Source organism: Crotalus tigris, unplaced genomic scaffold (genome assembly GCF_016545835.1).
Source record: "Crotalus tigris isolate CLP2741 ecotype Arizona unplaced genomic scaffold, ASM1654583v1 scf7180000020523.1239640, whole genome shotgun sequence".
Lineage (NCBI taxonomy): Eukaryota > Metazoa > Chordata > Lepidosauria > Squamata > Viperidae > Crotalus > Crotalus tigris.
The window spans coordinates 70,202-83,306 of record NW_024098059.1 but is presented as its reverse complement, the minus strand read 5'-3'; the positions used below and the strand labels follow the sequence as shown (position 1 = coordinate 83,306).

Below are 13,105 nucleotides of genomic sequence, written 5' to 3'. Positions count from 1 at the left end.
TACATTTAAGTAACAGGTGCTAAAAATCAAACACTGGGTAGGAGCGCATGAAAACCTGACAGCATTCCAAACCAAAGATTGTACATTTGCAAATCCCTGTTTCCTGAGGAAATGCTCTGGATAGGGATGCAGGAACTCTGGGGAATTGGCGAAAATCACACCATCCATTAGATCAGCAGTGATCCTCTTGAGTCCCTCTACAAATCTAAGAAGCTCATCAAGGCACAAACCTGGATCCAACCTATTACGCCCAGTTATATTTTACTGGACATACTTTTCTGTTTCTTACACTACTGTAGTAATCCTGGAGATATATGCATCCTACCCTAACAGGAGAAGGCTGTTCTTCTGTATTATGTTTCTGTGATTCACTTTCAATGTCTTGTCGCTTATTCTTCATTCTTTCCCGAAGGTCCCCTGTAGGCCTTTCTGGTGACCTGTACAATGAAGACAGAAAATACAGCTGCTTCTATAGAATGTATTATTTGAGAAAAATAGTTTAGTTATAGCTTTAGGTTCTGTAGTTCAGTTTCATTTCCCAACCTTTCTATTTCTTGTTTATTTAATACAGTTCCTGTCATGTTAATGCATACAAACCGCAACTAATTTTGCCCAAGGGGGGGGGGAGGGAATTTGTCTGACCATTTTAATAAAGCTAAACTATGATTAACAATGGTAGAGAAAATTCAAAGAGACCGCAAAAATCATCGGGCATATTCTCAAAGACTGTAATTCATTTCCCCAAAGAAAAGGAAAAGTTACACAAATAGACATTTTATTATATCCCACAATTGCTATTTAACCAAATCAGGCAAAAACTGTGAACTGAACAAATATGTAAGTTATTAAACCTTAATGTGAACCCGAATCTCAATCTTTTAAACCTTTTAGTTGAATCGTTTTCATTAATTTTCCAATAAATATTAAAGATTTTCCCTTCTAACCAATGGCCAATACAAAATGCATAAACAAGGGTATTATTAATTGGACCGTGATAGACTTTACTAAGATTTAGAGCTGGAGCTAATCAAAGACTAAACTAACTTAATCAATGGGATTTAAAGTAATCAAACTAATAAAGCCAGTTAATGTCAATCAACTCTCTCCAACAGCATCCAATTCCTGACCAGGCTTCACTTCTTTTTTGGCTATTCTCAAAAATGGTTAAGGGCATAAGAAATATAAATCAATGATTTAAATAAATAAAAAATAATCTGAACAGTTTACATTAATCATTAAAAATAATTTCACATCTTTCTTACGTTGGTATAAATGTCACCAAGGTAGTATGTTTGTTAAATTAAAGTCTATGGAAACAAAACAATCTGGACATTTAAAAATATTAAGCCAGCCTTTAAAATTAATTTAAACGTAATTAAATAAATTTTTCTGCCATCTTTAAAAAAGCTTGGAGAATGAGAACTAATCTTAATTCAGAAGGAGAGTTTCCTGCTGCTGAAAAAGATACATAAAGTCTTCTCATATGATACATAAAGTCTTCTCAAAGTGGGCCTTCTATGTCTGTTAATAAATTTTAACATCTGGATAATGTCAAAATAGGATAGGCTCAAATATTTAAACTGCTTAAAGGTTGAGATTAACTTTCTGAGTTAAGCCCAGAAAAATAATTAGCAATTGGTGCCACATTTTTAAATATTGCAGTGATATGGACACCATTAATGGCAACTAATAAATTACAAAGAATTAGAAAACTACAGTAATCAAAACATGAAATAACAATAACCAAGAGAGGGATAACTATACTGAATGATGAGTACATTCCCATTCATATTAATACTCTGTGCTAAATTCTGATTTATTTAAACATGGTATTAATTTTATTTTAGCCTGATAAAAACGGGTCTGTCTAGTCTGTCAAATCTTGCATCTTAAAAATCTCAGTTTTGAAGTTATAGATGTGAAGAAGCTGACGAGATAGGACTGTTGTAACTCTGTGCTTATGTGGAACTGCCTGGGAGAAGAAAGAACAGCAGTTAGTTAATTCAGCAACAACACAGCAGAGGATGGTGAGAGGCAAAACAAACAGTGGAGTAGTGTTCTTAATGCCACTGTTATATGTCATAGATAGCAAGCATGACACAGATAGCAACTATTACTCTCATTATAGTAACTTTGACAATATATTTGCTCTACCTAAGGCTATCCTTGAAGAATATTCGGAAGCTACAACTGGTACAGAATGCAACGGCACAGACAGTTCTTGAAGCCCCTTGGGTGGTCCATGTGACCTTGCTCCTATATGAGTTACAACAGTTTCAGTTTGCTTCTGGATCCAATTCAAGGTGTTGGTGATCACCTTCAAAGCCCTTTATGGCATAGGTCCAGGGTATCTGGGGAACCGCCTTACTCAGATGGAATCTGTCCTCATTCCAACATGAAGGCCTACTTCAGATTCCATTGGCTAAAGAATTTCAGCTGGCGGGGTCCAAAAGAAGAGCCTTTTCTGCTGGGGCCCCCACCCTCAAGAATATTCTGTTGAAATGAGGTCTGCCCCCACCCTCCTGGCTTCTACAATAGCCTAAAACCTTGGCTCTGTTGCTTGGCCTGGGGACCCAACAAGGGCTGGCTATGTTTGGTGTGGCTGACCAAGCAGAGAAGATCCCCACTGCCAGACCACCCATCATCTTGGTTTTTCAGTTTTTTATTCATTTTTTCTAGTTTTGTTTTTAGTACTTTTCATTACATTGTAAGTCACCCACAATTGCTGTATTGGTTAGATGGGTGGCACAGAAATTTAATAAATAAATATATTCAATCACTGGTTCATATCTAACATTGGTTAGAGGGAATCCTGATCTCATATGACTTCTCCCTAATTTTTGAATTTGCCACATATCAACTTTCTGCACAACAGATTGCCCCATCTGGGAATGCAATGCAATTACAAGAAGATTTAAGGGCTGCCAAAGACTAGGTAAGTTATCTTACTCTTAAGATACTGTCATTCATTTCTAACAATCAAAGGAGCTGCCTTCAATTGCGCACAATACTTTGGTATAAAGAGACAATATGTAAGCTCTCTAAAAAGGTATATACAGTATATCAATTAGAATTAAGGCAAAGATTAGAAACAGGTAGTTTTACAGATTTGTTACTTATTTCAACAAGAATTATTTTTTTCACATATTTGAAATTACAGAATACTGTAAATAATACAGAGAGGTAGTTTTACGTTTAAGTACCTAATGTTTACAAATAATCAGTTTCGTTGAAAAAAACTGGCTTGGGGGATGTCTACAGTAACTAGTCACCTAAATAACCTCGAACAATTGGTATCTTTCTTTTTGTACATTTTTAAATCTGAAGAGGACTGTCAAGTTCAAACCTGAAGGAATACTCAATGTCACCTCATTCTACGCTAACTACTGAAAATTCAGCAGATAACCAGTTTGAAATACATACACAGATATATAGCTATGCAACAAAGACAAACGGATGAAATTTGATCCATATCCCAAAATCACAAAGCATCTGCAACTCGCATGTGTTTTTCCTATAATGCTTGATTAATTGAGCTTAATTCAACTGTAGTAAAAATTAACAATATGGGTGTTTTTCCACAGATGAAAAGAGAATGCAACATACACCGTATCTATTTTTCCTGAAAGCAGATATTGGCAATCTAAAGACTTCAAATGTTGAACAAATAACAGGCCGTCCCTGGGTTAGGAACATCTGCCTTAAGAAAAACCGCCACATACGAGTGGGTTGCCTCTTACGGATAGTGTTCTCCTTCCTTAAGCCAATGAACTACTGAAACCACGCAATGTTTTCAGGAAGCTATGCGCTTTTAATATATAGCCTGTTTTCAGCAGTGCTTGAAAGTATTGCACAACTTCAGAGGTTGATCGGCTTGATGAAGGGGAACACTGTCCACCATTTTTTGTAATAGACCAGTGGTGGCGAACCTATGGCATGGGTGCCAGAGGCGGCACTCAGAGCCCTCTCTGTGGGCACACGTGCCGTTACCCCAGCTTTGCCTCCCTGTGACACCTCTCCAGCAGCCCCCCTGAAGGAGAGTCGCCCCTGAGCGTGGCCCACATGGAGCAGTGCAGCCAAGAACATGGCAGCCACACAGCGTAGACAAGACTCTGCCCTCACACCCCATCGTGCACAGTTGATGCTACGGGGCTCAGGCAGAGGGCATGACCATCGTAGCGCTGTTGGGCCGCCTGGGTGATCTGCGGCAGGCCCTGGAGGTAGTGAGTGGCCCTGCAGGCAGTTGGGGCGGGGGATGGGGGGCAGAGTATCAGTTCCAACTCACATACAACTTTCAAGTTAAAGACAGAGTTAGGAACATAACTTGTGCTTTACCCTAGGACTGCCTATATAGAAATATTCCCAAGGAATCTTCACTCTTATTTATCCCTCAGTGGCACATCCTGGTTTGCTACCATCCTCATTTTGTTCCTGTGTGATATTCAAAATATTTGCTCCTAGTTTTAAAAATGTACTTTTTTCCAACAACAAAAAATATAGTTAGTTTCGGTTGTTTATTGTGAAAAAAATTAACACAAAGGAAGCCAATGTGAAATTTACAAATTCTCCATATTGTTGTAGGAGAGACAGTATCCCTATCTTACTCTTCAAAGAATATCTATTTTACATTATAGGACGAATTATTAGAATAATGCACACTGATTTTTTTGAATATGAAATATAAATGCATATTATTTTGATATTCAGATTTAGTTCAACTTGAAACCCCAAGGTAAGACAAATGTTACACTGGAAGAGGGCAAGTACTTAAATGAAGCAGAAAATCCAAGATGGTTGGAAGTTTAAAAATGGATGTAAATATTCACTATGTCCAGATGTTTAAAGAAGATATAGCTTTAGAAAATTAAATAATGGTGCTATTTAATGCTATTGTTTTAGATAAAGATTCTCTTTATAATTTAAATGATATGAAATTAAAGTACTTAAAAATATTAAAATGGATCCCCATCAATTTGCTAATTTTATCCTCTCAACAGTAAGTTAGTAAGCAATCATCTTATCTGTGGGAAAGAGCTGCTAAAGGAGCAAGTGAGATAATGTTGATAAGGAGTAAAAATAATTGGAAACATTGAAGTAGGAAAACTAGGCTATTCTAAACACAAAACACTTCTCAAAACAGTTGGGACAGGTATTTTAAACTTAAAACATTTCAATTTTTTTGCACACAGCTAGTCAAGATTACTCTCCCATTATCATATTATTTTTCAGAATAATTGTTCCCATGTAATAGTCAGAAGAACACAACAATTTTGGTCAAGCTCATTGGGAAAGGAGGCAGAAAAGGAAAAAAGATAATTTTCCTTTACAGGTTCATTCCACTTTTCACAGCCTATCAAACAGATATATTGGCAGAGTGTACAGAGCACAATCTCTGCCTCTTTGAATGAAAAGAGACCTGCTTTTTACCCCAGCATGGGTAGTGTCTCAGGTCCAGCTTCTCATTCTTCCTACCTGTCCTGTTTTCAAAGGCCTATTTATTCTCAACTGAACTGAGTCTCCATTCCCAACAGGAAGAATATAACAGAAAAACGTTACCTAGAGTTATCCCCACACGCCGGGCCCTCAAACGAGTATATTAAAAAAATAAAAATAAAAGGGAAGTGCATATCCTTAGGAAATTGAGATACAGATGAAAACAAAATGTTAAATATACATTTTTACTTAACAGTTAAGTTAGTTACTTATAGCTTAATGTGGTCCACACATACAAACATGAATCTATAATTACCCAATTATATAATTTCATGGATAATACATGTATTTTATTTTGATACTAAAGAAAAGTTTCTTATTTATTCTATTTATATCTGGTCCAAATGCTATGTGCCCTTGGAATGGTTTATAGACAAACAAAAACAAACTACATGTAAGAGCTGAAACAATAAAAATGCTGTTATAAATATTAAAAAACAGTATTAGTACAAAAATATTAATAAAAATTAAGGGCTGCTAAAAAAGGTCTTAGCCAGGCATTCCTGAATAATTTTCCCATCTGGAGTATTGTCTTATAATAAAATGTATAGATATATAGGTGTATGTATAGTGTTTGTTTCTGCCAGTATATACACACATACATACACTCATGTCTATATAATATATATTAATAATGTAACATTTAATATACATGCTTGTTTAATTAACAGGATTAACGTTTGATTTTCCCAAACATTTTGAAAGGATTTTCTTCTAGATTTTATTAGATTAAAATTCTTATCATCTCTATTAACTTTATGGACAGAAGATAAAATTGGAGTCTCAATAACTGGAGGGCCACAAGATTCCCATCCCTAGTCTACTTTCTACATTTATTTTATATCCATGAATAACAGGGCTATAGAATTTTTCCTGTGCTCCCAATCTATATTGTAAACAAGGGAAAGAAAACAGGACAGAAAACACACTTGGAGGAGGCTAAAGCAATTCACAAGTCCTCCCCGAAACATTTAATGATTATTTAACATTTGATGATTTAATGATTATTTAAAGAGATCAAGAGAGTTACATGCTTGCAGAGAGAGAAAAAAATCAGAAAACCACTGATTTCAAAATCTTGCCTTTCTCCAATCTAGAAAATGTACTTCTTTGTGAAATGCATTAATTGCCATATGGCAAAATTACCATGTGTCCTCAGTGCTTTTTTTTGTAAAAAAAAAAAAAAGTGTCGGAACTCACACATATCATACAACCCGCCTTGCCTACCAAACAAAGTTCCATCCAAAAAAGGTGCCGGAACTCCGTTCTGGGTGTTCTATGACTAAAAAAGCCCTGTGTGTACGCAAAAGAACTGTGATCAAAAGAACTGTGGATATATTATATGGGATTTATTTTAAATCATTTCTTCCTCACAGTATTCAATAATTTCATTTACTGATCTGAACTGCTTTATTTTAAAATCAATTCACCGTGATCAGTCATCAATCTAGGCTTTATAGCACAAATTCCAAAAGTATAACTGAGGATTCATATTTCTACAATATCTATTTAACATATACTATACAATAAGAACAGTGACTAGTACTGAATATTTTTATTAACTATTCCATGAGCAAGTATAAAATCATAACATATTGTGATTATACACAATCATACATAATTATATATTATACATGCTTTCTTTTTGTTGTTGTATTTTTGCACTTTTAAAGAGCACTTTTTATGTGTCTTTTTTCTTTGACAATATATGCATTTTTGACTTTATACTTTTAGTCACTATTTTAAAAAGCAATAAAACAATACATTAAAAATATATATAAAATCAAGCTTGTTTCTTGAATTAAGTGTGCAATCTCAGTGATTTTTCAGAAAGATTGTGCGATAAATTGTGTGCAATTTAGATGACAGATTAATGTCTATTCACCAAGTTTAATGTCACATTCCTGTTATAAACATCTGCTTCCTGTTTTTGCTCCCATCCTGTCCAACACTTATCTGCTGGAGTGCCCTTCCTCTTTTCTTGATCTCCTTCTGAGGTGATTTTGATTTCCCCACCACTGAGGAACTATTCTAATTTAACTAACTAGACCAGGGGTAGGCAACCTTGGCTGTTATGACTTGTGGATTTCAACTCCCAGAATTCCTGAGCCAGCCTTGCTGAGGGGAAAGGGAGAGGTTTCCAAGCTGAGCCATGCTGGCTCAGGAATTCTGGGAGTTAAAGTCCACGAGTCATAAAAGAGCCAAGGTTGCCTACCCCTGGACTAGAGACTTAATTGAAGAGCCTAACTTCAAAAAACAATCTTTACTTGTTCTTTTCTTTTTTAACTCATGTGCTCTTTTTCTTTTGAGGGAAAAGTAGTTATTATCTCAGCGTATATATCCCGTCTTATTGATTTGAAGCCCTACCTCAGCCATCTTACATCTGTGGCATGCAAGGCCTAAATTCTCCTTTAATACGTTTTGCTATTTACCCTGTAGCACCATCATGCTTCTCTGAAACTAAAAAAAGAATCATTGTCACTTTCTCTGCAATAATGATAAACCTTATTGGCTCATTTGACAATGATAATTTGCTATAAATAGTGGTTCCTAATATATTGATAAAATACCCATATAATGATTGTTTGCTGGTTAATACACTTTGTAATCTAAATGAATTTAAAGCATAATTTATAAAACAGAAGTTCACAACTGTAATTCCATGTTCCAATGAAAATCAGAAATAAAATGTTTTAACACTCCACACAATAATTGAAATTCCTTTCCTGTTTTTTTAAATTAAAAATAATTCCTTAAAGAAGCATGAGCCATACCTAGCATTTCTCAGCAAAAATTGGCAGTGCAATCCCACACATTTCAGAAGTAAGCCCCTTGAACGCAATGTAATTTATTGGCAGATAATTGTTTATAGGATTGCAGTCTAGCTCTTTCATAGACTACTTTTCCATACCTCAAAATCTGTTTTCCAATCCCTCTTCCAATGAATAAATTTAGGAAGTGCATGGAAAAGTATAGGAGACAGCAAAAATTAGCTATTGTTCCGTCTCACCCAATGAAAATCTGTTAGTGGAAGGCATTAATTGGATTTCAAGCTGCCTAATGTACATTTTAGCTAAACAAAACACGACCTACTGTGAATACACATAAGACCAAAGCTCTTCGTGGGTTACTAATGAAAATAAACTTCTCATGTATATCATTTTTGTTTTATACTGACAACTAGAAAAATAATTTTGTCATAAAAATGTGAAAGCATAGTTATTTATTGATCACACTGCCAGGTGTAAAATTTTATGAAGAGAGATTGAGACTTTTGGTGTTGCCCTAATCACCTACTAGAGAAAATTTGAGCATAACAGAACTGGAATAATTTAATTTTTACTTCTGATTATCATTGGTAAATTTATTAAAGCAGAAGTTAACTTGTAACACAAACATTTTGATTTTCAGAATCTATACTCAAAAAGTCAGGCCATGTCAATATTTCCAGAATAACAATTTCTTTATAAGCCACATCATTGCACTGTATATCTTTTTTTAAGATGACAAGAGAACAGCTTGAAAAAGCATTTGAATATGAAGCTGAGTTCTTCATTTACCTTCGGTAACTGCTGCTAAAGCCTTTACCTCGTGGTGAAGGGCCATGTATGAATCTACATGTGTTCCCATAGAGGCAGTTGCCAGTCTTCAGCCAGTTACGGCACTGTGTCTAAGAGACAGACATTACTGGGTGAATTTCAAACTAATGTTGGAATACTGCTTCATGAAAAGTCACAGAACACATAATTCCACATATCAACATTCTAACTTAACAATTTAGAGCAAAGTCTGACAGTGCTCATCATCAGATGTTGGATAACAGAAGTCATTTCAAGGTATATTGACATGACTTAAGATCTCTTCTCACCTATAAATAAAATATAAGTTGTTTTATGACCATGAGCAAGACATGCATCACCAAAAATGTGATGCATGCATTCAAATGTTGGAATTTGTCCTGTTTTTTTCCTAACCTCTAGCTAGACAATTCATCCATCCATATGCTTCATTCTGCAGAATATGGGTGGATTTAGACCTACAGAATCAGAGTTGGAAATTGATAATATCCAAATGCAGCATTCTAAGCCAGACTGAATAAATGAAACATGGTGCACTGCATCAAAGAAAGGTATCCTGATGGCTTCAGATATTAAAAGAAACCCATTACATAGAGGCACAACAACAACAACAGAAATAAGCTAACACAGTTACTGCCTCAAGAGGGGAATTTTTTCCCCCAAATCAAATGTTTAGACTATGAACACGAACTTATTAAAACAGGAACAAGTACTAGACAAAGATGTTCCTCCTCATCTCATCCCATTTGAAACAATGCAAGAGTTCATAATATATCAATCTAAGATAAGAAAGCCTTTACAGGTTTATTTCATTCCGATTAAACCAATACGGTGACTTACTCCATTAGAAAAAAGAGAGAGAGAGAAAAGCATCCCCTGCTATAATCTCTGACTTATGAGAGTGTCACATTAAGAGCAAAGAATACTTTTTGACTCACCTCTGCAGAACTTCCAGTACTGGGTCCAAGTCTTTCAAACACACTAGGTCTTCTCGATGTGCTATCAGATATGGTCTTGGTATTTTCCACTGTGACCTTCCTTCTAATTTTTGACATTTTGTACTACTTCAACCAAAAAAAAAAGCAACACTGTAAAATTCTCAAGTTGAACTATGCAAGTGAACTCATAGGAAAAAAAAATTAGTTACGCTATTAATCGTCAGAAATTTTTGTAGAAATTAATCAAGTAGAAAATGCAGAATTTTATTTCAAAAGAATTACTTTAATTTAATTCATTCATTAGTAAACATTCCCGGATGAGGAATCCATCTCAATACCTTCTCTTAGCTACCTTAACCATATCTGGTTATTATTTGAAATAATATATCCACGAGGTCCTAAAAACATATGGGGAAGGGGAGGGTCCTGTAAAAAAAAAATGCTTTATTTGCAGTAGAAAATAGAAGTACTACAACCCCAACCCCCCCCCCCATATCCTTATAAATGGTATACAGCAGTGTTTCCCAAACTTGACAATTTTAAGGCATGTGGACTTCAACTCCCAGAATTCCACAGCCAGCAATGCTGGCTGTGGAATTCTGGGAGTTGAAGTCCTCATGCCTTAAAATTGTCAAGTTTGGGAAACACTGCTATACAGTGTTGGATTGTAATCAATTCAATAGTTACACGACTTGAAGATAGCTCACTTAGGGAAAGGCAGCCCATGCAAACAATCATTTTCTTTCTCCTTTTTCTTCTCTAACTCATTGTACTGTCCCCAAAATTTCTCATGACAGATAATGAGGACAGAACAATATTGGGCACATTGTACAAGATGTGTATATGTAGGGGTGTGAATCTATACATATGTTGTACATAGTATGTTTAGTTGTGCGTCATGTATGTGTTTCACTTTGAGAGCGGGCAACTAAATTTCATTTTTGATCTGTGCTGTTGTGCCCACAGTAAAAAAAATGACAATAAAGGTTATCTTATCTACATGTACGTAGGATGAATAAACTGTTCTAAATCTAGCAAAAAATGAGGAATTTCTCCAAGTTCTCTTGTTTTGAGCAATTCCACCATTACGGAATGTCCTTCACTCTCTGGGTTTTTATAAGAGGCAAAGAAAAGAGGAGGGGGAAGAATGGTGCAAACGGCTTTCCTCTTGAGTAGTCATTATAATCCCATATTCTTTAAAACTTCAATGAATTTTTGAATTATAATATAAATCAACCTCAACTGGAAATCAGAGCTACTATGCTGTTGAAATAAACTAGGAAATTTCTTTAAGTTAAGTTTTAAAGTATGTGATCATTCTAGCAAACATGTTACAGGGTAAATACAAAGAATCACTGCTAAATCTCAGCCCAAAGAATAAATGACAAATCCCGTAAAAAAATATGTTCAGGTATATTCTATAAACACTGTGTGAAAGCTATCTAAAAGCCTAATATGTGCTGAACCATTTTTGTTTTAAGCTCTGTTTTTATTTTATATTATTATTAAAGGTGAGCAGCATTTCTCATTCAAGGAATTACCTTGATCAGTAGCTAAAGTAATGCTCTAATTCTGTTGCCTGCGAAGTGTTGGACTATAAGAACTTTAGCCAAACACGGTACATAGCAATTAGGCATTTTAGGAACTGTTATTCAATATGCCTAAAGGCATGAAAGGGAGAAGCACTGAGCTACAAAATTAAGAGATCTGAAAGATGTCCAAAACTCTAAACTATTTTAAATTGTGATCATATATTAGGTGATAAATATATATCAATATGATAAATCTTCAGAGACAGTTAAAACCTACAATACAATGGAAACTAATTGAATGAGAAAAATACAGATGGTGAGAGTCAGGAAGAGATTAAGGAAGTAAGATAAACATATAGGCAAAAATAGTTGGGTCTGAGAAAGGAAGAGGGAAGTAATAAAATAGATAAATAGTTTTTTTTATAGGAAATGGCTAGCCAGGAAGGTTGAATGGAGAACAGGAAAATAAGCTGAATAAGATAAGAAGAGAGGCACATTGAATAGGAAAGCAGGAAAAGAACTTATTGTTTAAAATGGGGACATAAATATATTGAGTTTAAAATAACCATTAACTGTCTAATTTTTCTTATTCTTATTGTATAAGTGAATATGATTTAGTGTGTTATCAGGAAATGTGTATAGGCGGACGGAAAGAATGTAACCTCATACTACCTCAGCCAATGGGGAAAGAGGAGGGCTGTAGCGGCCGGTGATAGGGATGAATAAAAGAAGGAGATATTTTGGGTTAAAACTTTGGAGAGAATCAAGCTTTGATAGCTTCTCTCCCCGCTTATTGCAATAAATGAAACAAAAGGCCTTCACTGTGTCTTGGCTGGTTATTGGTCAGGCGAGCTTGCCTCTGGTCACGAAGGAAAGTAGCCAGGAGCACATAACATTAGGTAATCCCTAAAATTAACTAGTTTTAAAAAGATATTTAGATTTATCTTGCCTTACTTTGCATATGCTATAATATGATTTGAAAAATCAAATTAGAGAACCTGTACATTTTTGCAAACCATATGCCTCAATTTGAAGGTATTTCTAACCGGCAGAATAAATAAATATACACCAATACACAACTTGAAGGGAAAGAACATTCCATTATCACAATAACCATTTGACTCAATTGCTGTAATATATAATAAATGGAATTAGTACAAAATTTAGTTATAATGTAAACTAGATTTTCTATCTTAAAATGTTGTCGTATTGCAATAAACAGAGATTGAGGCCCAATTCAATACAACACTTTAGAAACAAGTACATTCCTTATTCTATTCTTAAGCCCCTAAAGATTTTTTGGTAAAAAGGGGTACAGCAGGAAAGAGATGACATTATACTACACAGGTTCTCACCATATATAATTTAATTCTATTATTTTCAAGTGTCTTTGTGTAGAGAAGAGGAAAAAATTTGAACTGTGTTTTACTTGGTCACATTTTATATCATGACTGAGGCAAAGGCCCAAATGAATTTGAAAGATTTTAAGAGAGCTTACTTCAAAAGTTATATAACTCACCCACCCTGCCCCCAAGGATTGAACTTATTTTCCAAATAAAAGCAA

At 34.9% G+C, this 13,105-nt stretch overlaps 1 protein-coding gene across 8 annotated transcripts in view; it reads right to left on the bottom strand.

Moving 5' to 3' along the window:
* Positions 1-13,105, bottom strand: part of ZC3H13 (zinc finger CCCH-type containing 13) — a 52,959-nt gene that overhangs the window by 32,867 nt on the left and 6,987 nt on the right. For 3 of the 8 annotated variants that reach the window (XM_039367001.1, XM_039367006.1, XM_039367005.1), the window contains exons 2-4: positions 10,010-10,135; positions 9,054-9,163; positions 326-437 (exon numbers count right to left, since the gene is read on the bottom strand). The exons of 1 other annotated variant lie outside the window; for it this stretch is intronic. In XM_039367001.1, coding sequence (XP_039222935.1) covers positions 326-437; positions 9,054-9,163; positions 10,010-10,126 — 339 coding nt within the window. In that variant the 5' untranslated portion in view covers positions 10,127-10,135. Of the gene's footprint in view, positions 1-325; positions 438-9,053; positions 9,164-10,009; positions 10,136-13,105 lie in introns of those variants that run through there. 4 more of the 8 variants (XM_039367002.1, XM_039367004.1, XM_039367009.1 and 1 more) reach the window with 4 other exon arrangements.